The sequence below is a fragment of the Pinus tabuliformis genome, chromosome 9, assembly GCF_031772625.1.
Source record: "Pinus tabuliformis cultivar Carrire ecotype Pingquan chromosome 9, CPIR1, whole genome shotgun sequence".
Classification (NCBI taxonomy): domain Eukaryota; kingdom Viridiplantae; phylum Streptophyta; class Pinopsida; order Pinales; family Pinaceae; genus Pinus; species Pinus tabuliformis.
In genome coordinates, this window is record NC_142307.1 from 1,846,174,328 (window position 1) to 1,846,201,774 (window position 27,447).

The window sequence follows — 27,447 nt, forward strand, 5'->3', positions numbered from 1 at the left end:
TACCTTCCACTTAACCAAGTATTCTTTTGGGAAATGCATTCTTGACAAATTAGAGTTGCGCTGTTTCCTTTTTCTGTCTTGAACATTTATGTCCCTTTCATATTAGCGTGTTTCTGTAAAACACTTAGAAATACAAATAAGGTGGTTGCAGAGATGAGGAACCTCAAAATTTACTTGATCCTGTTTCTTCTCACTACTTGATAACATATAGTCATGATAACATCCTGCAGGCTACAATCCTCATAATATCTCCTTGTTCTATTCCTATTACTGTAGAATAATATATATTTTTGTAATGTTGTGAATTTCTCTAGATCCACTGGTTTGTAAAAACCTTATTGACGAGATCTGTTTGACCCATAATTCTTGCCAGAAGTTTCACTGAGGCAACTAAGTAGATATAATCCCTTTCCTTTCTCTCTGAATCCCCTCGCCCCATGGTTTCCAGTTCAATACAACATTTGTTTCGTCTTTTCAGAAACTACAATCGATTTGACCATTTATATCTATGAGGAGATATTGATAATTTTTACACTTTGATGTTCAAATGTACCCCCAATAGTCTCATTTCTGTGATTCAATAACACTATTTTTTGTCCACAGAAAAAAAACCGTGACTTTCATTAATAAAAATAAAAATTACACTTTGTAAACACACGAAAGTGTGTATGCTGAAAAAGCTATGAAAGGGCATCCTTGTCTGATACAAAGCATCTATTACAATATGAGCAGAGAATCAAGTCCCATTATCAGAGTCCCTGGCCCTATGCAATAACAACCAACACACGCAGATCCATACGGCATAATAACTGGCACGCAGGCCATAGTCTGTTGAAAAAACAAAGACAAAAAATAAGGCGTGCAGCCCCCCCAAGTCCCAGAAGGGATAGAAATGAAAAGAAAAATAGTCAGTCAACATGCAGTGTGACTGCAAAAGAAACAAAAAAAGGGCCCGAAACCCACATCCAAGAGGCCACGAAAACCTCAAACAGCAAGCCACAAACCCAAATGAAACCGGTGCAGAGGCTATGCAGGAAGCTGATGAGATAAGGCACAAAAAGGGGTTAAAAACCCCATCCACTCAACTCATCCCAGGAGAACGGCACAGCAAAACTGGAGAGAAACACGGCCCCAGCATGAGCGCGTGTGGTCCATGAACCAGAGAGCCCTGCAAATAACCCCTGCAGCAGCATGGAAGGGCCGCCGAGCCCAGCAAAACCCCCGTGAATCCTTGCAGAAGTGGAGCAGGTGCCCAGAGCAGATAGAATGGTGGTGGAAAAAGCTGCGAGACAGACAAAACCACTACAAGATGCCCATTCCATGTGTGGGGACCAAACAAAGAGGTAAAGACACGAAATAGAGCGAGTGAAGCTCCATCCCCTCTTAAACTCCACCAAACCGAGCCTGGAGACACAGCTGCAACAGCATATCCAGCACGCACACCTGCAAGGGAAGAAGAAATGGCGGAGGAGGAGAAAGAGGGGCAAAAAAAGGGGCAGAGCAGCTAGGGTTAGCCATGCACCCCTGTCGCCCCCTTCTGACTGATTCAATAACTCTATACATGTTTAACAATGTTGAAATTAGAAGAGGGGCAAAAACAGGGGCAGAGCAGCTAGGGTTAAACACGCACCCCTGTCGCCCCCTTCTGACTGATTCAATAACTCTATACATGTTTAACAATGTTGAAATTAGAAGTATAATGATGAAATGGTTTCATTGCTGGCATCTACATGACTAAGGGATCTCACTACAATGATTTTAATTTTTTAGAGTGAAATCAGTTTTCACATATTAATGCTTCTTCACTCTCTTGCAATGGAAATAAACTGAGATTCCATGGTATCTTTATTGGAGCTGAAATAACTGAAAGTTTGACTACTTAAAAAGGGTCAGAATTTGTGTTCCTTGTTCTCTCCTCTATTCACTGCTCTTTTTCAGTCTTCCTGTATATAGTGTCAAACATTCTTTACTTGACATTTCTTGCTGAAAAAACATCTAGAAATAAACCCATGTTATCATTTACAAAGTACACACCTTGGTAATATTATGCTTCATGTTTAATCTTGAATTAAAGGCAAGTCTGACATTTATGTACAGATACCTGGCATTTATGTATAGATACAAAATCTTACTTTCACATTAATGAGCAATGCAGATACTTGTTAGTGCTGGACCGGACAAACTGGAAGACAAATATGCTGACTTCACTCCTAGTACCTTATCTCTTTTTGAACTTACCATCAATAGTTTTCAACTTCTTTCGGTGAGTGTTTTGCCACCAAGACATGTTTTTGATTATTGGCATTGATCATGTTTCATTCAAAGGTCCTGAATGGTAATTCCATGTAATTTTATTTGTTTGCCTGTTACAGTGGTGAAGTAGGAAAGTGGATTGCTTTTGTTGCTGTGGTATTAAGGCTATTTTTTCCAAGACATTTTCCAGGTATGGCATTTCACAGTTTGTAAATTTTTTATCAACACCTTGTTTTGAGATGTAAAATTTCAGAGTAGGGAGCAAGAATTTATAATGTGAGAGGAACGAGAAGAGGTGACTAAAACCTAGCTGATGGACTTGAAATGCAAAAAAACATTGACATTTGGTTTTGGCTACATAATTACAATTTCCTTGGTTATGGCTATATGCCAACTTGATACTTGCTTTGTTAGAATTTTGCATTTGGTTAACTCATGCTTGAAGTACCGGACAGCAAAATTGTGGTTTGCTGACTGTTAACTATAGAGAAACCTTTCCAATATTTTGAAGCCTTGGAAGTTCGTTCTATTTTCGCATGAAGAATTTCACAGTTAACATTTTGATGTTGAGAGTTTTTTCTGGAATACTGTGGCTTCGCATTGAAGTTAAATTGAAATCAGCTATTTATGTTAGTTTATCTTATTGGCTAGATTGAGCTAACTTTTATACTGCATACCTCCCAAATTTGATGCTACAAACATCGGTCCATAAACATTTGAATGAATCAGATCTGTAATCTCCTTAGATCTATGCTCACTGCTTGGGAAGGAAACCTTGGCATGCTTGCCAAGCATGTGCCATTTTCATACTCCATGTTGCTCAATGATAAACTTGGAAGATTTGTGACTATCTTCCTCATAATGGGCAATGCTCTTTAATGTTGGTGCCTCATCATCTTGTGCCATAACTCACACAAGTTGTTACCCTTATGAAGTAAGGCTTCAATAGGTTCACCCTGTAACCTGTACAAATTTATTTCCCTAACCCCTATCACTTGTGCTACTTTTGGGCTAGATTCCTCCAGCCTTGTAAGGACTTGTCTATTCTTGAACTCTACTACATAACCGTTTCCGCCATAAACAAAAATGAAAGCAAATTTTTCTAGAGACTTGGAACAAATAGAACATCATCAAAGTCTAAAGAGTTACTTGACTTAAGTTGGAACAGAATAGTACCAACTCCCGCTACGAAGTACTTGACATTATCACCAAGCTCAACTTGTATTCCTGAATCTTTGCTTTGTTAGACTAGAAACAACTGTTGAATTGATGTCATATGATGTGATGCTCCACTCTCCACATGCCATGCATTCCTCAATACTGTATTGGTAGAGAAGCAAGACGCTGTTGAAAAATCTTTTGCAAACTTACAACAAACTTGTTCATTTTAGTTTCTATAGAGGCTGTTGATTTTTTGGTAGCATCGGATGTGCTCTAGCCATGAAATTTGGTGGAAAGGCTAAGGCACATGAGATATCCAAGACCCATAAATCGTTTGGAGAAATTCCATCCGGATGAAGAGATATTAAAATAATTAATATTTCTAATGGCTCCCTAAGTCTAAACTTCGGAAAATAAAAATATTAATGTATATTAATATAAAATGGGTGAGAAAGTTCTAAGTGACGAGAATCAAGCTAGTTCTAATCTTACCCATTGATTAGGGACTTAATCTCGGTTGTTGTATCGTCAATAGGAAAAGTATAAGAGGAGGTTTGAGGGTCAGTTGGAGACACACCGAAGAGATCAAAGAGTTCGATTTTTTTGGCGCAAGGTTTGCTGAGAAAATCGAGCTAGTGAGCTGAGCTGCAGCGAGAGGCAGTGTGGCAAGGGAACTTCAGTCCGAGGTCGAAGAATACATAGAAGAGAGGCAGAGCAACACCGGGAGAGACAACGCAGTCCCAGAGAGGGTGACACAGAGGCCATAGGCGCTGACGCAGAGGCCGTAGAGGCTGACGCAAGCCCTTAGAGGCAGCGTTGGGGAGATTCTGTGGGGCAGAGAGGGAGCAGTTCAGAAAATCGACTTTCTAAGCAAGGGAGGCTCACTGTGGGGGTGACACAGTCCTAGAGGAGGTGACACAGTTCCAACGCAGATCTTGGAGCAGCCATCGCTGCCCAGCACTGGGAACAGCGGGGTCATCTGTGGGGGTTGATCATGCAGTTGCTGAATTTGCTAGAATATCTGTCTCCGGATAGAGGTACTTATGCTAGGATTTTGCTCTATTGGGTGAGCCATATCTGACACCCTAGTTGTATTCAAGAATCTGCTTAATAATACAAACCCTCTATATGTTGCACCGGCTTTCCCAAATTGATTTTTTCTGGGGACGATTGTCCAAAAATAACGATGTCCCTTATGTGATTGTCTCAATGTATTTCAGTTCATGATATGTATGTATGTGTAGGCTGCAATAGTGTTTTACATCGATATTTATGTAATTAAATAACTTGTTAATGCAAAGAACAAATAGGAGATATTAAACCAGTAATTGCAGTTGGGTTTTTGATGTGTAGATTCAGAAATTTTCACAGAGGCTACTACTTTCCTTTGCGCTTCTTCTTGTTTGGACATTGTGATGCATAATGTCCAAACTTATGACAAATGAAGTACTTGATTTATTTCTTTTCTAGTTGTGAAGTTGACTCACTCTTTCTCTTACCCTTATTGGTTGCTTTTCATTGTCCTTGTTTCTCTGATCGAATATGGTTAGGTTCTCGTCACCACCATTCTTGGGGGCCTTTGACTCCATCTGAGTCTCCTTATGGATACAGTCATGCCACAATTTTTCAAAATTAGGAAGATTTTCACAAGTACAAACTCCCTTGACAAACGGTTGCACAAACACTCGACAGATGGTTCCCATGAAGGTGATCATGAATACCTTCTCCCCAACTACTGCAAGTTGATCATGAATCTGCATGATGTTCATAAGGTAACTAGAAACGGTATCGAATTTGGTCATCTCTATGGATCTTAGCTTGTTTCTCAATATCATCCTTTTGTTTATGTTCTCACTCTAGTTGTAATGCCCTCAACCACTTGTTGGAGCATATTACTGTGAATGTTATCTTTGTAACCTGTTTTCCTAGTATTTTTTCCTTTATTATACTTGTTGTATGGGTACTATGCATGCCACTAACTCTAGGGTGTCTGACTTGACCAAAAAAAGATGTTCTCATGGTCCTGTGGCTCTAAGAGTTTGTGCTGCCCTCCGGGGTCTTTAGGCACCCTCCAAGCCCTCACATGGGGAATCCTATCTCGCCTGTCACAGGGTCATCTCTCATTTTCCATCGAGGACCAATTACTTCTAACGTACAGACTTGTTGCCCCTCCGTCTAGCAGGGGTCCTAGGAGGGGTTCCAAAGGGACAACTACTAGACCAAGTGGCAAAAATTGGACAAGGACCCATTGTCACCACAGTAAATGCCCCCTTCTCTTTACGGACTTTCACTGATGGGAGGAGTCTCGGTAATAAAGAAATCACGAGGAGGGGTAAGTCAATGATAGGATATATATTGATTCTTAAGGCCCATTCGCAAGAGAGACTCAAACAATAGGTTTGCTTGCCTTAAGGGCAAGGTAAGGGGCTCTCTAAGAAAGGTTGACTTAGGGATTAGAGGTATTCCTTAATGAAGGATGTCCTAGACCTAAGAGTACTTTAGAAACAAGGTTTCTAAGTGGCCACCACAAAGAAGCCCAAGGGCACCCAAACAAGACCTAGGGTTTGGGGTTAATCTTCAACCAAATGTCTAGGTAAGTAGGGGTGAAAGGGGGATCAATTATATATGAACCTCCGATGAGTTTTCAAGCATGCTAGACCCCTAGAAAGCCGGCTAACCTAGAAAGAACTAAACCCAAATGATTTTGGAGATAGGGCTTGGTGTTTCTCACTAATCGACTATGAGATTGGCTTCAAACTTGGAGGTCCAGTGGGAGACACCCCAACGTAGTTCCTTACCAACTTGCTCTACAAGTTGATGTCTCAAATGGAATTCGTTGGATGCCTTAGCTAGGCCAGGGCAGAAAATTGTTGAAAGGAAAATAATTTAGGGTGATCACCAAGGATTGAGACTAGTGCCTAGCCAATTGTGGAGAATGGAGTCAAAAGAGAAATTGATTTTGAGACTCTTGCTCTACCAAGGAGTTCTCCTGCAACTTTGCTAACCCTAAAGAGGCAACAACTAGGCCACAAGAGAATTTTATACTTCGTTTTACAAATTGGTGGAGTTTCAAGGTGAAAGGCATTAAACCCCCCTTAGGAATTTTTTTTTTCTTCTTGCCAAAATGAGTAACATATGCAACGAGCCAAAATTACAAGTGTTTCATGAATTCCACATTTATTATTAGGGCACAAGCATAATCAAAGCATATCATTCCATACATTAGACATAAAACATCAAATTTTTCGCACAAAAGAGTACTTACATGGAATAAAGAGTATATCCATCCATCATATTTGGAATAATGAAGCTCCAAGATAAGATAACATTTATCCGAACATCAAAATGCATCAATAAAACTCCAATTCATCCATCATTAGCAGGTCCAAGTTATTTTTTCCAAAGAGATACAAATCCAAGTGATGATGAATGAGAGAGAATGCCTCTCTTATATTTATACAAATCCAATACTCTAAGGGATTCAAATGGCCTAATTTAGCCTAATGATGCCCCTAAAATAAAATGTCCGAGTTATTTTTTCCAAAGAGATACAAATCCAAGTGATGATGAATGAGAGAGAATGCCTCTCTTATGTTTATACAATCCTCTAAGGGATTCAAATGGCCTAATTTAGCCTAATGATGCCCTTAAAATAAAATAATGTGCAAAATAACAATACTTTTGGTGACAAGCCCACCAAATAGCTCCACAATAAGAACAAATTGTGAAAATTCCTAGACTCGAAGGAACCCCTACTGCAGCAAATATGAATCTACTTCACCTACTTGATTTTTAAATTGCATTCATCAAGTTATTCTTTTGAACATTGAAGCAAATTACTTTTGCAACCTACACTAATTTTAAATATTTGATCTCATGAAACACAAAACAGAGCAAAGAACAAGATACATAGGACACACTTTTTTTGGACACAATAGTCCCCGGAAAAACCCAATGTGGGAAAATTGGTGCAGCAGCTCTGAGAGTTTATTATTATGCAAGAGAAATATATGAATAGAAATCTAGGATGCTCATCTAGTAATCCTTTACAGAGAAAACACTGGCGGAAAATCTGAGTGAGTTTTACTTCACTTCAGTTGGCAGAATTCCAGCTGATCTGGCACAAGACTAGCTAACCTCGACTATTTCTGCGTTGGCCCTGCGTCTGCTATCCCAACTGTTTTGGCAGTGCCAGTTGTTTCCTGCAGTTTTGGCTTCTGCGTGACGAGCAGCTTTTCTGCTTTGCGTTGGCCCTTCTGGCTTTGTGTCAGGGCTGAGTGGGCCCAGACTGGCCCTGCGTCAGCTCTCCCGGCTACTGCGTTTCCTCTCTACAAGCTCTCTCCACCTCTTTGTCAGTATTCTCCGGAAAGTCGTCCTTCCAGATTCTCACTGCCCCTCTGCTGCAGAATGATCACTTAGTTCAAATTTCTCAGCTTCCTAACCCAAAAAATCAAACTCCAGATCAATTCTGTGTGTGTGTGTGTGTGTGTGTTTCCAAATGAACCCCAACCTCCATTTTATACTTTTCCTGTTGAGTCTTCAATGGCTGAGATTATGTCTCTAATAAATGGCTAAGATTAAAACATGACTTGATCCTCCTTCTAGATCATTCTCACCCATATTTTGATTAATATCCATTAATATTTTAATTTACCTAAGTTTGGACTTAGGGACCCCATTAAAAATATTAGTTATTTTAATAAAATACAATCCAGGTGGAATTTCACCAAACAGTTTCTGGGTTCTTTAGAATTCATGTGCCTTAGCCTCTCCACCAATTTTCAAGGCTAGAGCACTTCGGATGCTACCAAAAACTAACGCTCCATCTTAGTGAGGAAAGGCTTTAGCAACAATGTCGCCCTGCATGCTGCTTTGTTTCTGAAGCACTTCCTTTCTGCACTGCCGCTGCGACCAACACTGTGCTATTGCCCATCACACTGCCACTGCTGCATCTGTACTACAACTCCCTCTCAAACACTGCATGTGCTATGTTGCTAGCATTGCCACTGCTAACACTGCATCCGCACTGCAACTCAGTTGCTGAGAGAAGCAACTGAAAAAAATCCAAAATTAGCTGAACTTAACTGTGTTCAGCATCATACAATGAATGTCAGAATCTGACTACTGTTGACCCTCTGAATCTTCTACACTGCTATTGACCTCTGCACTGTGCCATTTACATTGCTGCCAACCTTGCTCTGCGTTGATCAGTTTCTGGTTCCAAGCCACTGTATATGTCTTCCAAACACTCCACTACATCATCTTGCACTAAGTCCATCTCGCTACTGCTGAATCTTGGGCACCGGTAGCAAGGAATTGATCCAAGAGGTGGACTCCTCAAGGATCCTGCCCACATGTAGTCCTCTCGACTACAGCTCAATATCGCCCCATCTCCCTTCTAGAGATGCGTGGGCACTCATGTCACACTCTTCCTCGTTTATCTTCCCGACGACAACCTTTGGATCATGCTTCTCGTCCTTATCCTTTTGCTTCAAAGGACACTGAGATGCAAAGTGACCCATCTTGACACATCTGAAACATTTCACCTTCGAAATGTCCTTCTTCCGCTTCTACTTTTGTTGTACTTGCGATGCTAGAGTTGCGTTTTCCTCCTCCTCCGTGGTCTTTATGCCGTTCCCATTGCTGCCATTAAGGTTGACCTTCAATAAGTCCCTCCTTAACTCCTCCTGTTGAAGAGCCACCCGTATCTCCTCCTGTTGAAGAGCCACCCGTATCTCCTCCCATGAAGGTAGTCTTTCTCTGCCCAATATGCCTTGGACGAAAACCTGCCATTCATTTGAGACTCCATTGAGGGCTATCCTCACCATCGCGGCTCGTGGAGGAGCGGACCCCATTGCAGCAAGTTGGTCTCTAGTGTCCTGAAGATGTTGAAGATAGAGGTTCACCCCTTCTCCTTTCTGCATCAAAGTCTGCTGCAACTTCTGCTCCAAATACATCTTCTGCAGTTCGGAAGAGCCTTTATACAGAGAAGACAAGGCTTCCCACATCTCTTGGGCTGTATCTTTGCCTTGCAAGTGTGAGACCACATGATCTCGAACTCCATCGAGAATGAGCCTCGTTGCCTTCCCCTCCTCGGCTTTGTACTTCTTCTTTTGATTATTGTCAGTAGGAACAACTAAACACTATTGGCGTAGGCCTCAAGATCATATTCCTCCAAAACAACTAAGATTATGGTCTTCCATATGACATAGTTGGAAGCACCTTCCAACCTATCTTGATCTCTGAGCCCATGCAATGCCATCTCACCAAACTGTCGAACTGATTCCTCTAGTCACTGCTTAGCACTGCTCCGCTGCTCAGCAAGTGAGAAATTCGAACTTTCTAGCAGAAAATTCTCTGAGGAGAAAATTCCCCTTCTCCGTGTCTTCGTTCTCTTCTAGTGGATTTCTGCCCTGACAAAACTGCGCCCTTCAAGCACTGCGCTAGGCTCTGTGTCACTCCCTCTGCCTCCACAAACTCACAAACTGGAAATTGTACCTCTCTGTCGTCTCACTCAGAGGGAGTTTTCCTCGGATCTACTTCCTGACAAGGAGTGCCCAATCCCTTCAAGGGGATTCGAATTGCTACCAAGTGCAGCTTTTGGCCTCACTGCTTAGCACTGGATCTGCTCTTCCCGTTTCAAAATCAATGCTCTGATACCATGTGAAAATTCCTAGACTCGAAGGAACCCCTACTGCAACAAATCTGAATCTGCTTCACCTACTTGATTTTTAAATTACATTCATCAAGTTATTATTCTGAATACTAAAGAAAACTACGTCTGCAACCTACACTAATTTTAAATATTTGATCTCATGAAACAAAAAACAGAGCAAAGAACAAGATACATAGGACTCGCTTATTTTTGGACACAGTAGTCCCCGAAAAAACCTAATGCGAAAAAACCAGTGTAGCAGCTCTGAGGGTTTGTTATTATGCAAGAGAGATATCTGAATACAAATCTAGGATGCTCATCTAGCAATCCTTTATAGAGAATACTGGCGGAAAATTTGAGTGAGTTTTACTTCACTTCACTTGGCATAATTCTGGCTGATCCGGCACAAGACTGGCTAACCCCGGCTATTTCTGTGCTGCCCTTGGGTAGGCCCTGCATCAGCCTTTCAGGCTCTGCATCAGCTCCTTTGCCCTCTGCGTCAGCTATCCTGACTGTTTTGGCAGTTCTTGCTGTTTTCTACAATTTTGGCTTCTCGGTGACAGGCAGCTTTTCTGCTCTACGCTGGCCCTTCTAGCTCTGCGTCAAGGCTGCATGGGCCCAGTCTGGGCCAGCGTTAGCTCTCCCAGCCACTGCGCTGCCTCTCTGCAAGCTCTCTCTGCCTCTCTGTCAGTATTCTGCGAAAAGTCATCCTTCCGGATTCTCACTGCCCCTCTCCTGCAGAGGATCACTTGGTTCAATTTTCTCAGCTTCCTAGCCCCAGAAATCGAACTCTAGATCAATTCTCTCTCTCTCTCTCTGTTTCCAAATGAACCCCAAGTCTCCATTTTATACTTTTCTTGTTGAGTCTTCAATGGCCGAGATTACGTCTCTAATAAATGACTAAGATTAAAACATGACTTGATCCGCCTTCTAGATCATTTTCACCCATATTTTGATTAATACCCATTAATATTTTAATTTCCCTAAGTTTAGACTTAGGGACCCCGTTAAAAATGTCAATTATTTTAATAAAATACAATCTGGGTGGAATTTCACCAAACGGTTTATGGGTTCTTTAGAACTCATGTGCCTTAGCCTCTCCACCAATTTTCAAGGCTAGAGCACTTTCGATGCTACCAAAAACTTAACATAATTAGCCTCTCAAGAGGGCAAAAATGGTAGAAGAGTAATTAGAAGGGCCGTTGGAAGGCCAAATGAAGTCTCTCACGTGCCATAATGAATAGGAGGGCTCTAATAACATTGATGAAGGGGTTGGCCCCTTAATTACCAAGAAAATGCCCTGTGGTGTTCCCAAGTGGCTGTGGGGGCACATAAAACATCGTCATGGGTCTCCAATTGGATCGAACAAGCATGTGCTCCATTTATAAGGGCTGGAACAATGATGCAAGCCCTCCCTTGTCTCCCTAGGTGAGAAAAAACTCCATATATGGTCCTTGGATCAACTGCGCCAAGTGTGTGGTGCAAGTGTGTATTCAGTTAGGCAATGTGGTCCAAGTGCATCATCATCATCATCGAATAAATGGGGCATTAGCGAGCAATAAATGGTGTTGAAGGATCCCATGGCGTGGCTATTTGCTCTTTGCTATAGTGGAGGCCCATGGTTCTCAACACTCACCCTACAAGTGCCATTAAGACCCTATGGAGGGCTTACACCTCGTATAGGGAGACCAAACCCCAAGATGAAGACTCACTTGCAATCTTGTATAAGATCCAATATGTCTCCTCACCTTCCAGTACAACATTGCATTAGTGCAATTGAGCGAATGAGCTTACAAATCATGAAACCAAGTGGGCACTTCATAGTGGCATGCCCTTTCATAATGGACTTTAGAATGTACAAGTGTCTCCAGGTTTAGTAAGGAGGTTAATCAAGGACCCTATTAGGTGGTTTTAACTTCTAAGGGAGTGACATGTCCATGGTACATCTGTCAAATGGTAGGTGTCACATGAAATATTGATGGAATGGAGTGGATCATCAGGGAAGGATCCTAGCGACATGCCATGGTACAAGGGTAGCTATGATGAGGGAAGCCCACACTTGGGTGTATAGATGTAGGAGGGAGCAATTGTGGTACATGAGTGACCCCGACCTTTGTCTTTCCACCCTTCTTCTTCATATGCATTTTGCTTTTTATTGATTTTTCTTTTTTTTAACTGATCAAGGCTCTAGGGAATGAGAGCATGATGTGAATGATATATCAGTGGATACCCCTTAGGGTAGGGCAGTTCATCGCCCACTAGGGGTTAGGACAATCATGGGTTCCTTAATGATGCAGGGGGTTCATATAAGGGGGCCTAGGAACCAGGGTGATGGCCATAATGATATGGGGTGGAACTCATGTTGGCTTTTGTCCAAGTGCTAAATTTGTATTTATCGACTATCTTTTGCATTTTATGGTACATTTCCTATTGTAAGCGGCCAATTATGCTTTCAACGTTTTTTTTAGTGACATTAACCTCCAGGGTATTGTTCCAGGCCTGACCCAAAGTGTGGACAAGGGGAGGGGGAGGCTAACTCCTTGTGGACCCAAAGGACAAATGTGGACCTAGATGGGAAATGTGTGGAAAGGGTTTATAATGAGCGGAGGGAAGTGATGTATTTGGTGTCAGGAAGTGGGACCACACAACCAAAATCAAGATTTCCCATGTAATGCCACTCCTAAAGCTAGCAACCAATAAAGGAGATCCCACAAGACTAGGGTACAAGGTTAACCACCAATTTGGACAAGGGGACAAGAGTACAAACCAAGCCCATTCTTTTCGCCAAATCCCTTCATTAATCTATGCCCAAAAGTGTCCATGATAAGCAAGTAAAGATACCTAGCTACATAATGAAAGCCACACCTTCGGGGTTGGAAGGTCCAACTTCAAACATATGATCATAACATATGGGCAAGGGTACATAACAGCCAGCTTAGGTGGTGGAGATGGTGGCACATCGAGCTATTTGGTGGCTGCAATGGGCTGCTAGCTACTTGCCTTAAGGCAATCTAGGAGAAAATTTTCTCCTATGGGTGTCACCCACAGGTGGTGGGTGACAAGGCTCACATCCCCCATCAACCCACACCCAAGTAGTGCGCCCACTTCTCTACAGTTGCAGTTCCTTGGTTGTGCCACTACCTCCAAGGTGTTTGACTTAGTTGGACAAGGATGTCCAAAGCACTGTTGCTCAAGGAGTTCCTGCTACCTCTCCCCTTCTATCAGATCCTTCAGGACCCCCTTAGTAGTGTGCGCACACCCCTACTTTTATGTGCATGTCTCTTTTTTTTTACACTTTGCACCCCTCAAGTTATTTCACGGACTTTAGTTAAAAGCCACTACACTTTTAATATAATTATTAAGTCATATGAGGCCCCCTTTTAATGCGTATGGAGTTTTAGCCCCCTATACGCTTTTTGTCTTATATGGTCTACAATAGTAATGTATTTATTAGCGTGCATCTAGCCTCAAAACATATAAAAGCATATAAACACGGGCATACCAACCCAAAAATATATAAATACACATGCATATAGGCACACTGCCCCAAAAGCAATTCTTGGTTCACCAACCAAATCAATATGGACTGGCTCACTAGTGTAAGTTTTGTATGTACATGTTATTTATAATTGTGAAAATTTCATCTATTGCAACAACTGGAAATTATTCTTCTAATTGTAAATTTAACTATGCAATTTATTTTCTATGACAAACAACAAATAAAATCACAACAACAATTTTCACCATAAAAATACAGTGGAAAATAAAAATTATTGGAAAATGAGAAATTCTAGTGCACACACAAGAATTTTAACACAGTTATTTTTGGACAATTGTCCTCGAAAAGCCCAATGCAGGAAAACTGATGCTATAGATGAGGGTTTTATTATTATACTTCAGCAGCAAATCTGAGTACAATAATTTAGATCCTCTACTGGCAATCTAATCTGAGGAAAATATTGGCGAAATTATTATGAGATTTTTCTCTCACTCCTCCTCTAATTTCTGTCCCCGAGATTGGCTTCCTAGCCTCACGTTGGAGCTTCTGCATCACTTTCTGCCCCCGAGATTGGCTTCCTAGCCTCAGGTTGGAGCTTCTGCATCACTTTCTGCCCCCGAGATTGGCTTCCTAGCCACTGCGCAGAGCCTCTGTGGAATTCGACCTTCCTCTCATTGCCTATTCTTGGGACTGGAAAACTTCCCCCTAGAATGTTGCTACCTTCATCAACCACATGCTACTCACCCTTTGGCTCTATCTTCTCTGCTTAATCACTGCCACTGAGAAAATCGAACTGCCTAAGCAATTGAGTATCTGCATTGGTGTGTTCTCCATCACCACATTGACCCCTTCTTATATCCTCCTATTGGGACTCCAACGGCAAAGATTAAATCTTAATCAATGGCTCAGATCATTTCTGAATCGATTAGTGTGATTTTCTAGATGATTCTCACCTTATTTCAATTAATTTTGCTTAATTAATCACATTCCCTAAGTTTAGACTTAGGAAATATTTAAAAATTGGTTCATAATCTAATTGAGACACTTGTAGGCGGAATTTCCAGAAATAATTTCTGGCTTTTGGAGAACTCATGTATTCTAGCCTACCAACCAAATTTCGTGGCGAGAACACACCCGGTGCTACAAAAACTAACACTCCCTCTTAGCGAGGAATGTGTTCTAATGCCGCAACCCTGCCACAACACTTTGTCTCTGTATCGTCTCTTGTCATGCTGCTGATGTCTGGCTACTGCTGCGCAACTTTGATATACGTTGCATCTGTGTTGCTGCTAACCCTGTTGTATCGCTGCCAACACTGCATCTATACTGCGACTCCCTCTCATCTGTTGTTGTTGCAACTGCAACATCTGCAACTGAAAATTTGTCCCTACTACTAGAGTGAGTTCTCCACTATACCCATTTGTTCTTTGAAATAGACGAACTTAGCTCTCCCTAGAGCTTTTGTGAGTATGTCTGCAACCTGCTCTTCTGTGGGAACATATTGTAGCTGGACCACCCCACGCTATACACAATCTATGATGAAATGACACCGTATATCTATGTGTTTTACCTATCATGAAACATTGGATTCTCAGAGAGCTTGATGCAACTCTGATTATCACGGTAGACTCTGGTCGCCTGCTTTCTCTGCTTAAACAAGCTTACTAGCAGCTTCCAAAACCATATAACTTCGCGTGTAGTTGTGCTTGCGGCCATGTACTTTGCTTCTGTAGAGTTCAAAGCTACCTACCTCTGCTTCCTACTACACTATGAAACCATCCCTGATCCAACGTTGAAGCAATACCTGAAGGTATTTTTCCTGTCTACTGAACTACCTGCCCAATCTGCATCTATGAACCCACAGAGTCTGACGTCATCCCCTCGGGTATATCTCAACCCATACTCCACTATGTCGCGCACATACCTTAGAATATGCCTCACTGCTGCCCAATGTACCCTCTTCGACTCTACCATGAACTGACTGAGAGTATTAACTGCAAAGCAAATATTTGGCCTAGTGTTGACCAAATACATGAGAGACCCAATAAGCTGTCTATACAAGGTGGGATCGACATCTTTGTCATTTGATGTATCTATCTTCTTCCAGTTGGTGATCATGGGCGTAGACATGGGTCTACAATCCTGCATTCTGAACCTCTTCAGAATATCTGTAGCATATCTTCCTTGCCCAAGGAAGATCTCCCCATCCTTCTGCCACACTTCCAATCCTAGGAAATAATGCATCAACCCTAAGTCCCTCATATCAAACTTTGCTGCTAGGTTCCTCTTGCAATCCTCTATAAGCCTTGATGATCCTGTTAGAAAAATATCATCGACATGCAAAACTAGGATAAGTGGCTCACCCTCTACCACCAAATAGTAAAGGTTGGGATCTGCGTCACTCTTGACAAATCCCATCTGCTGCAAGTAACTGTCATTTTTACCATACCATGCCTTGGGAGCCTTCTTGAGTCCTTATTAGAGCTGTCTTCAGTCTACGCACGTGAGTACCCCTCTCATGAGTCGCCAAGCCCTCTAGTTGTTCTATGTACACCTCTTCCTCTATCACCCAGTTCAAGAAAGTTGTCTTGACATCCATCTGGTGAATTTGCCATCCCATCTGAGTTGCTAGGGATATAACTGACTGGATAGAGGTGTATCTGGTAATTGGGGTGAAGGTCTCTTCATAATCTATCCCTTCTTTCTGTGCATACCCCCTTTGCCATGAACCTAGCCTTGTACTTTTCCACACAACCATCTGTAGCATACTTAATCTTGTAGATCTATCTAGAACCTACAACTGACCTGTCTTCAAGCCTTGGTACTAACTCCCAAACATCATTCGTCATGATAGAGCTATACTCTTCTACCATGGCATCTACCCACATCTAATGCTGTGTGGCCTCCTGAAAGCTAGAAGGTTCTGCAACCTGAGCCACCAATGCTTGGTACTTGTTAGGCTGTCTGCGCTATTTTGTGTTCGTCTTAGGAGTTCCAATAAACTCCGTTGCATCTGTCAATGTCTGACGAACCTCTCTGCTGGCTCGACCACTAGTGGTCGGACGTTCAACCAACTCCTCCTCATCCTGCCTCTGCTGCTTTATTTGTTGAGAACTTTCTGGATCTCCTACACCTGAGAAATATTGGTACTAGTCATTGTACTTGATCACTGTGACAATCCTCTTGTTGGTCTCACCCGCGGCGTTGCCCCTGTTGCTGGACCAAAGGAGCTTTTGCAGACTGATTTTGATCACTTGCAGGAATCTCATGAGACATCTTGAAAGCTCGGTCCTCCATGAACTTCACGTCTCGTCTCACCACAATCTTCCTACTGCTAGGAATGTAGATCCTGTATGTCTTTGAGGTTTCACTATACCCAACGAGAAACCCCTTTTTTGCCGTCTGATCCAATTTGGTACGATTTTCATTTGGCATGTGGCAATAAGCGACGTTGCCAAAGATCCTGAAGTGACTAACTTCTGGCTTCATCCCTATGAAGACCCCTTCTGGCATTTTCTTCCCCAAAGCTCTATGAGGAGTCCTATTTTAGATATACATTGTCGTGTCACATGCCTCTGCCCATAAAAATCTGGGCAAATCTTGGTCATATAACATAGCTTTTGCAGCCCCAACTATGGTTATGTTTTTCCGCTCCGCTATCCCATTTTGCTGTGGATTATATGGAGTTGTCCATTCTCTTTTGATGCCTTCCTTCACGCAAAAATCTGTGAAGTCTTTATCAATATATTATCCACCATTATTTGAGCGAAGCACCTTGATCTTCTTCCCTGTCGCATTCTCCATGAGAGCCTTAAACTCTCTGAAACGATTGAAGACTTCATCTTTGGTCTTCAAAAAGTAGATCTAGGTTTTCTTGGAATGGTCATCAATAAAGGTGATGAAGTATTCGACACCACTGAAAGCTCTAGTGGACATTGAGCCACAAATATCTGAATATATAAGTCCTAACACGCTATTTGCTCTGTTGTCACTTCTTGGGAATGTTGCTTTAGCATATTTCCCAAGTCCACATCCTTTGCACACATCTTTGTGTTCTATGCCAAGTTCTGGAACCCCTGTTACTGTTTCATTGAGCATCTTAAGTGCTCCATGGTGTAGATGTCCCATTCGCCCATGTCATAACTCATTCAGCTCCTTCCCACTGCGGCTACTATCACTACCTATTAGTGCCATTGGAGAATCAAGCTACAACTTGTATAATTTTTTGCTTTGAACTCCAATCTATCTTACCCTTTTCTAGCTTGAGTGTTTGACATACACTTTCTTCCCTACAAAGTGGATATCATACCCCTTATCCTCTAAGTGGGACACTGAAATTAGGTTCATACCCAACCCTGACACATGCAATACATTTGTAGCTCTGGTGCTGGCTCTCGACTTCCTCTGAAAATCTATGGTACCTCTCCCTATTGAGTACATTTCGTTATGTTTCCCATAGTAATCTAGAAGTCCATCTGCTCCTCCTTGCAGCTAGAGAAATATTCTCTAACCCCTGTCATACGAGTTGATGCTCCATTGTCTATGTACCAGACACCTTGTGAAGCTGATTCTGATAAGAAAGAAAATTCATCCTCCAGGTTTGCTGATCTTGATAAGCAAGAAAATTCGTCCTCTAACCTGGAAGACAAATCTGAAGCTTCCTGAATGTCAATTTTGTCCATGGTCATGTTGAAGAATTTACCATGTGCTACTCCTCTTTCCTCCCGACGCTGATGCTGCAACTTCAAACTACTGTAAAACCCTCTGCGTCCAACCAAGGAGTTTGCTTAGCGAAAAATTGAGCTGCAGCTACTCCCTCTAACTGTTGGAATCACTAATCCAGGCAACTCGACATTTTTGCTAACTAGCAACTGAAAATCGAAGTGTTGCCCTCAGCAATTTCGGCCTGTCTATCATGGATCTACACTGCCTCAAGAATTTCGGCTTGTTCTTCTTACTGAATAACGAAATTCTCTCTTTCGCTTCTAAGCTTCCTGGCTTATCATTTATGCTCTGATACCATGTGAAAATTTCATCTATCGCAGCAACTAGAAATTATTCTTTTAACTATAAATTTAATTATGCAGTGTATTTGCTACAACAAACAATGAATAAAATCACAAATGCAATTTTCACCATAAAAATACGGCGACAAATAAAAAATACTGAAAATGAGAAATTCTAGTGCACACAAGAATTTTGACACAATTATTTTTGGACAATTGTCCTCGGAAAAATCTAATGCGAGAAAACTCGTGCAGTAGATGAGGGTTTTATTATTATTCTTCAACAACAAATCTGAGTACAATAATTTAGATGCTCTACTTGCAATCTAATATGAGGAAAATACTGGCAAAATTATTGTGAGATTTTTCTCTCACTCCAGAGATTGGCTTCCTAGCCTCACGCTGGAGCTTTTGCGTCACTTTCTATGTAGTGGTTGCGTAGAGCCTCTGTGGAATTTTGCCTTCCTCTCATTGCCTCTTCTTGGGACTGCAAAACTTCCTCCTGGAATGCTGCTACCCTACTCAATCACTTGCTACTCACCCTCTGGCTCTATTTTTTCTGTTGAATCACTGCCACCAAGAAAATCGAACTGCCTGAGAAACTAAGTATCTGCACTGGTGTGTTCTCCATCCACCACATCGATCCCTTTTTATATCTTCTCGTTGAGACTCCAATGACCAAGATTAAATCTTAATCAATAGCTCAAAGCATTTCTGGATCGATTATTATTTTATTATTTAAATTAGTTTTTAAGAATTGAGGAACTAATTAATCAAATAAGCTAATATTAAATCCATTTTATAAAAAACCTCCAATTAATTACTTATTCAACTAATATAAAATTTGTTAAAAATAAAAATAGAAATAAATAAGAATCAATTTATTAATGGTTATGATAAAATTAAAATATAAAATATAATTAGAACTTATCAGTTGACCTTTAATCAAAACTATTTCTTTAACTATTTATCCTATCACATAGCTCTTCTTATATCATCATTCAGATTGATCCTGATGATGGATCCCTGTTGGGATTTGAAACGTTGGCAAATATGGTTTCTACTGTGGATACTCCGAGACAAAACTCAAAAGAAATGAACCACAAATGCCTAAAATCCAGAATTAACCATATTCCCTAAGTTTAGATTTAGGAAATTTTTAAAAATCAGTTAATAATCTAATTGAGACACTTCTAGGCAAAATTTCCAGAAACGATTTATGGATTTTGGAGATCTCATGTATTCTAGCCTCTCCACCAAATTTTGTAGCTAGAACACACCTAATGCTACAAAAACTAACAACAATCTTGGGGTTGAGCTGAGATGTTACACTAGTAGAGGCTAACCAAAGCATGGAACATCTCCTTTGTCGTTTTCTTCTCGGATAGGTGAGGAATCAAATGGTTCTTCACAACATCTAAGATTATTGGCTTGGCCTTCACTCCTTTTTGCTTATGTGCTACCAACCACTGCGGAACTATATATGGAGTAACTATCTTCTCAATGATTATCCTAGATATCACTTTCTTCCAATAGAAATGTTACCCTAGCTTTCCATGACAAGTAATTAGAGGTGCCATCCAATTTGGCCTCAAATTTGAGGCTCGTTGATGCCGTCCTTTGAGATTTATAGCACAAACTTCCAAATCTGAAAATTAAAAGAAAACGGTAGTCTTGCAAATTTTGAACCCTCAGACTCTTAGAATCAACCTTGCTCTAATACCAGTAAAATTTTCAAGTCTTAGGTGACTACTATCTAATGTTATAGTAATGCTTTTCTTAATTAAATCTGATTTGAACTTATTTAACCACAAAAATAAATATTTATGAACATGCAATAATCATAAAAATAAATATTTATGAACATGCAATAATCACAAATTTAACTGGAAAATGAACAGTGAATGCCTAACCACAATATAGAGATAAATATCCTTTAAAATCGGTGTCTCATTTAAATATTCCAAGCTTACAAGGAAATCTCCACAAGTTGTCAAATTAACAACTATACAGTATACACAAAATATCAGATTGGCACTTAGTGAGCTAAATTTGTTTGCCAAATAACTTCGAGTTTGCTTGCCTTAACAATTCTACAAAAATGTTTGACCCTATCCATACAATTTTATGGATTTCTCTGTATGGAATCCATATAACTATACTTTGGCCTACTTCTCGACGTCGTCTCCTCTCTTGTGCTCTGAATCTGTTCAATTGATCTCTCTTTGACCTCCAAGTAATTTTGGTTTACAAAAAGTGTGTTGAACTTCTCCCATCGACGTCTCATTTAAATATTCCAAGCTTACAAGGAAATCTCCACAAGTTGTCAAATTAAGAACTATACAACATACACAAAATATCAAATTCGCACTTAGTGAACTAAATTTGTTTGCCAAATAACTTCGAGTTTGCTTTTGCCTTAACAATTGTACAAAATTATTTGACCCTATCTGTACAATTTTATGGATTTGTCTGTATGGAATCCATACAACTATACTTTGGCCTGCTTCTCAACGTCGTCTTCTCTCTTGTGCTCTGAATTTGTTCAATTGATCTCTCTTTGACCTTAATTTTGGTTTACAAAAAGTGTGTTGAACTTCTCCCATCTTGTCCTATTTATGCTTAAAGAGAAATAACTAATCTATCCAATCTTAGCAACTAATTTCCTTAATCCTGACAACCACTTTATCTCAACAGTGAAGTGTATAGTGTAGAAATTCCTTGTAGATTCAAACTGTTAATTGTAATTTACTAAAACAATAGACTTGAATCTATTATACTTATCAATGGAAACAATTAAACGATTGCGAGATCACGAAGCATACAAGAAAGAATTCAATCAACACATTACACAATGATTTGCTAGGGAAAACCATAGCTAAAAATCCATGCTATCTGTATATTGCATTAGTCAAAAAATATGAGAAGATTACAATGCTTTTCTCAAGTCTGAGTAACCTCTACACTATCTCTATCTGTGTCACTGCTTCTTAGACAAGCCTTGCCCAAGTCCCTATTTCTGCTTGCCCAAGTCCCTATTTCGTTGCGTTGTTTCCTTGGGAATTAGCCCCTATTAATTAGGGAAATTCCTCAATTGGAATTGCGCAATCCTCATAGGCCTTCCTTTGATTACATGCACTATTTGTACAATTCGGATGATTATACAATTGATAGTACATTGTCCCTGAACTCCAATCTCAACTGGGTAACTCTTAGATCTGACATGCATGAGTTGTTTATGAGTGAATCATCAGTTAACATGTTGAACACACGAAACAACAACCCACTGTCTGACCTCCTACTAGTTCCTCCATCAGTTGGAACTAGTTTAACTGATTTTAACTCAGTTAAACTGAATTAATTAATTACAACTCAAAATAAGTTCAACCAAGGCTCCTATAATGTAGGAGACACTCTACATGACTCAAGTTAGACCCTCAATTTGAATTAAGTGAGCCAACTAAATCAAATTGACTTAGTTAACTAATACAAGTTGTCATGTGATGTAGAATTACAATTTTATTCCTAATTTAATTCAAGAAATAAAATTAAATTTAGTTAACTAATACAAGTTGTCATGTGATGTAGAATTACAATTTTATTCCTAATTTTATTCAAGAAATAAAATTAAATTAGGATTTTTTTGTTGCATTTTCAACATATAGCTAAAATTAGATGAAACTTACTCTCTAATATTTTAAAATATATTGAATATTTCATTTAGATTTCTAAGATTAAGAGAACATAAGAAATTTGACTTTCACTTTTATTTATTTAAGTGGAATTACAAGATGGTATTATTTTCCAGTTTTACTAAGTGGTTACTAGAAGTTAATTGCTTTGTATTATTTTGACTTGGATTGAGATTTTGTGATTTAGACTATTTAGAAACCCCAACTCAAACTTAAGGGGGGACGTATTGGTCTATAGATCTTTTATTTCATTCTCTTTATACATTTTTGGAGACAAATTACAAGATGGTATTATTTTCCACTTTTAATAAGTGGTTACTAGAACTTAAGGGGCGACTTATTGGTCTATAGATCTTTTATTTCATTCTCTTTACTTTATACATTTTTGGAGACAAATTGCAAGATGGTATTATTTTCCACTTTTAATAATTTATTTCATTCTCTTTACTTTATACATTTTTGGAGACAAATTACAAGATGGTATTATTTTCCACTTTTAATAAGTGGTTACTAGAACTTAAGGGGGGACTTATTGGTCTATAGATCTTTTATTTCATTCTCTTTACTTTATACATTTTTGGAGACAAATTACAAGATGGTATTATTTTCCACTTTTAATAAGTGGTTACTAGAAGTTGTGTCTTGACACACATTCACACCTAAACAAGAAGCTCCTGCTTGAGCTATATTTTTCAAGATCCTAGAAGTTGTCTCGACACGCATTCACACCTAAATTGTGCAAGAAGTTCCTGCTTGAGCTATATTTTTAATTTTTTCGAGATCCTTCCTTCTCATTTATATAGGGGAAGGAGAGAGTCCTCTCATATATCATTCACTCACGTAGAGATGTGATCTTCAGGAGTGTCCATTAGTCGTCGACCCCTCTCTCTCTCTTTTTGCTAGGGTTTCTTTATCTTTTTGGAGTATTTTGGTGCATCTTGAAAGCTTGGGTTTAATAGCCAAACCTAGCTCACACTTGAATAATTGAGAAGACTTGGAATATAAAGTAATCTATTAAGGATAAAATATATTATACTGAATAAATGTATGAACGAATGATATGGTTACAAATGAGGGCTTTGTATATATATATGCCTAAGTGGGATGCCCTTTCATTAATAGTCATGTGTTTTAAATATTATTGTTATTATTATTATTATTATTTATACATATATTTGTTCATAATATTGCCTCCCTTTTAGAAATGTTTTGTCCCCTTTGTCCCATCACACATATTGATGAAAATGTGTATTTATCTTTTTCTGTGTCTTGTAATCTATTCACGTTTTTTTAAATTCTTTCTAAATTCTTGGAATTGTCATCTTCAAAGATACAAGACAATATGAACTTCTAAACGCATAGCAAAATTGTTGAACTGAAAAATGATTTAGCCATCCCAATTCGATCTGTTGTGGAACCTTTCACTTATTCGATATCAGAAATCTTTATCATAAAGATTTAATTTTGCTGACATCAATATTCTTCAAAATGTGATAGCCAAACCTGGATCAGAGATGAATAATCCAAAAGTAATCCATTCAGGATAATTTATATTATATTGAATAAATGTTTGAATGAATTATATGGTTAAATGAATTATTATCATAAAGATTTAATTTTGCTGACATCAATATTCTTCAAAATGTGATGGCGAAACCTGGATCAGAGATGAATAATCCAAAAGTCTTGGTATATAACGTTAATCCATTCAGGATAATTTATATTATATTGAATAAATGTTTGAATGAATTATATGGTTAAATGAATTATTATCATAAAGATTTAATTTTGCTGACATCAATATTCTTCAAAATGTGAGGGCGAAACCTGGATCAGAGATGAATAATCCAAAAGTCTTGCTATATAACGTTAATCCATTCAGGATAATTTATATTATAATGAATAAATGTTTGAATGAATGATATGGTTAAATGAATTGTTATCATAAAGATTTAATTTCGCTGACATCAATATTCTTCAAAATGTGATGGCCAAACCTGGATCAGAGATGAATAATCCAAAAGTCTTGGAATATAAAGTAATCCATTCAGGATAATTTATATTATATGGAATAAATGTTTGAATGAATGATATTGTTAAAATGAATTTTTATCATAAAGATTTAATTTTGCTGACATCAATATTCTTCAAAATGTGATAGCCAAACCTGGATCAGAAATAAATAATCCAAAAGTCTTGGAATATAAAGTAATCCATTCAGGATAATTTATATTATATTGAATAAATGTTTGAATGAATGATATGGTTACAAACGAGGGACCTATATATGTCCCTAGGTGGGACACCCTTTCATTAACAGTAATGTTTTTTAATTATTATTATTATTTTATACATATTTTTGTTCATAACACTAGGGTTAGGGTTTATTCCTTGTATGTTTGAGATTAGTGTTTTGTGATGAAACTGTAAGGTATATTTTGTAAAGAAGAAAAGTCGAGAATGTCTTGCCTTGGAGGATTTGTTAGAATGATTCTTGTCGGTTGGAGATTTTTAGTTGAGCTAAGATTTTCATTATTTCCTAGCTAGGATTAACATTAATTATTATTATTATTATTTTATACATATTTTTGTTCATAACACTAGGGTTAGGGTTTATTTCTTGTATGCTTAAGATTAGTGTTTTGTGATAAAACTGAAAGGTATATTTTGTAAAGAAGAAAAGTTGAGAATGTCTTGCCTTGGAGGATTTTGTTGGAATGATCCTTTTCTGTTGGAGATTTTTAGTTGAGCTAAGATTTTCATTATTTCCTAGCTAGGTTCCAGCATTATGGAGAGCTAGTAGTGGTTTGTACTAGACCTGAGAGAAGGCTATGGTGTGTACATGAACTTCATTATACACATATTAATGAAGTTTTCAGCTGTCCAAAACTAGTGGAATTTTCAGTTTTAGTTTTTAGCCATATATGTTCTTCATTTATTTTAACTTACATTTTATATGTCTTGATGATTGGACAAATTTATTGAGTGATCTGACATCATATTGAGGAATTTAAGGGTTGTTTTGCTGCCGCTATATCTGTTGTTATAACTACTCTGAAAATGAATTTTCAAATCTGGTTATCTGTTATAAGTTGCCTTAGAGGGTTGGAAACTGTTTAGAAACTTATCTAAACAGTTTGGTATCTTTTCTCCTTGGATTGTCTAGAAAATCTTGGAAACCTAACAAGATCTGGTTTAAAGGTTGCTTTTTCTGTTTTGTAATAAATCTCCAATTCAGAAAATTTCTACACAAAGTTGGGAAGCTTGAAAGGGTAGTACATTTTGGTTTAAAGGTTGCATTTTCTGTTTTCTAAGAAATCTCCAATTCAGAAATTTTCTACACAAAGTTGGGAAGCTTGAAAGGGTAGTACTCTATTTAAATGGACAAAAAAATTGCAGAGGAAAGAGAAAATTTGAGCAACAGTGTGTCCAGGAAAATGATCTGTCAATGGTTGTATTAAATCTCCAATTCAGAAAATTTCTACACACAGTTGGAAGCTTGAAAGTGTAGTCCTTCATGTTAGTGGAAGAGAAAGGTTTTGAGCAACAGTGTGTCGAGGAAAATGATCTGGTAATGGTTGGGCTTCGGATAGAAGGAGAGTTTGCAGAAAAAGAAGAGAAAACATTGTTAAGAGAGAGAAGAAAAAGTCGCTGAATGTTTTGGATTTGTGGAACATAACAGATTTCTGGAAGGAATGAGAAAGAGGAGAAAAGAGAGATCACATGAGGGAAAATCACAACACAATGTTTAGTTCATTGGCGAGATTGAGGTTTAAAAGAGGCAGCTGGGATGATTGTAGCAGAGCTTGGCTGAAGAAGGCCATCGTTCGAACTTCGTTCGAACTTCTATCTAGATCTTTAATTATGTTATTTTATAATTGTTCAGTTCCATTTCACTATCGATCCTGCAAGAATTTAAGACCATGATCTTAGCTGAGCTACAAGTTATTGTTGTGTCGGCATGTCTATCTCTATGAGAGACAGAAGGAAAGGAATTTGTTTAGTAGTCTTTCGATTCCCCATTTAATTTACTGTTCTCTCAACATTCTGATATTATGCTACTTTGTTGTTTAGAGCCTGTCAATCGTTTCATTGTCAGGTTTCCCTAATTCCACTTAAGATCCAGCCATGGCTTTTGCATCCTTATTCTCGTCGTTTTTCCGATACAGACAAAGGTTTTGATGATGGGATATTTCAATTTATTCATGATTATTTATGAAGTCAGGGTTCATTTTGTGGTGCTGCAAATGCTCAATAGTGAAGATAGAGTTTGCCTTCTTATTTCTTTTAGTTTGATATTTCTTTTTTGTCAATGGAGGTAAGTACATGTTATGATTGTGTTTATATTCTTTATTGCAGATTGGTTGGAGATGCCAGGATCCTTAATTCTTCTGTTGGTTGTAACACCACATCTAATTGTTGAATTAAGGGGTTGGTGGGTTGGTGTTATTATTAGTCTCATAATTGGTGCTTATCTTCTCCAAGAGCACATCCGAAACAATGGAGGCTTCAGAAATGCGTTTGCAGAGAGCAGAGGTGTCAGTAATACGCTTGGCATAATCCTACTATTCGTCTCTCCTTTATGGGAACTGATAAAATTAATCATTTGAAGGTGCTCCCAACAGCTTACAAGGATTTTTGCATCTTCAGAAAAATAAAAATGTCACGGCTGTCTTGTTCAGTTAGTCTATTAGCATACTCTTTCTTGCTGATTGCTAATGAATAGATAGATGGACTGAGGATTTTGATGAGCCAGCGCTTATAATCTTTTCGACTCCATGATTGTGAACATTTTTAAACGTGAAACTGTGAGTCTATACTATTTCCATTCTGTTCGTATTCTATGGCTTGCATTGAGCCAGTGCTAATGATATTTGAACTCGTGATTGTGAACATTCTTCTACTTGAAAGTTGGGCCACTGACATTCTAACCCATATATTGTAGTTATCTAGTAAGCATGGAGTAATTTCAGTCATGGCCTCACAAATTCGAACTCGTCATGTTAGAATCAAACATTTGCTTACAGGGATATTCCTAAAGCCATAACAAGAATTTGGGTATCTAGTAGGATAGAGTTCTGTTACGGTCAACATCAAACCTTCGCTTTCCAGTGTTTTTAAGATTGTGCTTTAGTAGGATAGAGTTCTGTTACGGTCAACATCAAACCTTCGCTTTCCAGT

General features: G+C 38.9%; 1 protein-coding gene across 1 annotated transcript in view; it reads left to right on the forward strand.

Moving 5' to 3' along the window:
- LOC149156210 (cold-regulated 413 plasma membrane protein 2-like) overlaps positions 1 to 27,110 on the forward strand; it is a 53,313-nt gene extending 26,203 nt beyond the window's left edge. Inside the window, exons 2-4 of the mRNA XM_089437993.1 lie at positions 2,156 to 2,263; positions 2,373 to 2,443; positions 26,626 to 27,110. Coding sequence (XP_089294119.1) covers positions 2,156 to 2,263; positions 2,373 to 2,443; positions 26,626 to 26,876 — 430 coding nt within the window. The 3' untranslated portion in view covers positions 26,877 to 27,110. The remainder of the gene's footprint in view (positions 1 to 2,155; positions 2,264 to 2,372; positions 2,444 to 26,625) is intronic.
- The last annotated feature ends 337 nt before the right edge of the window (positions 27,111 to 27,447 follow it).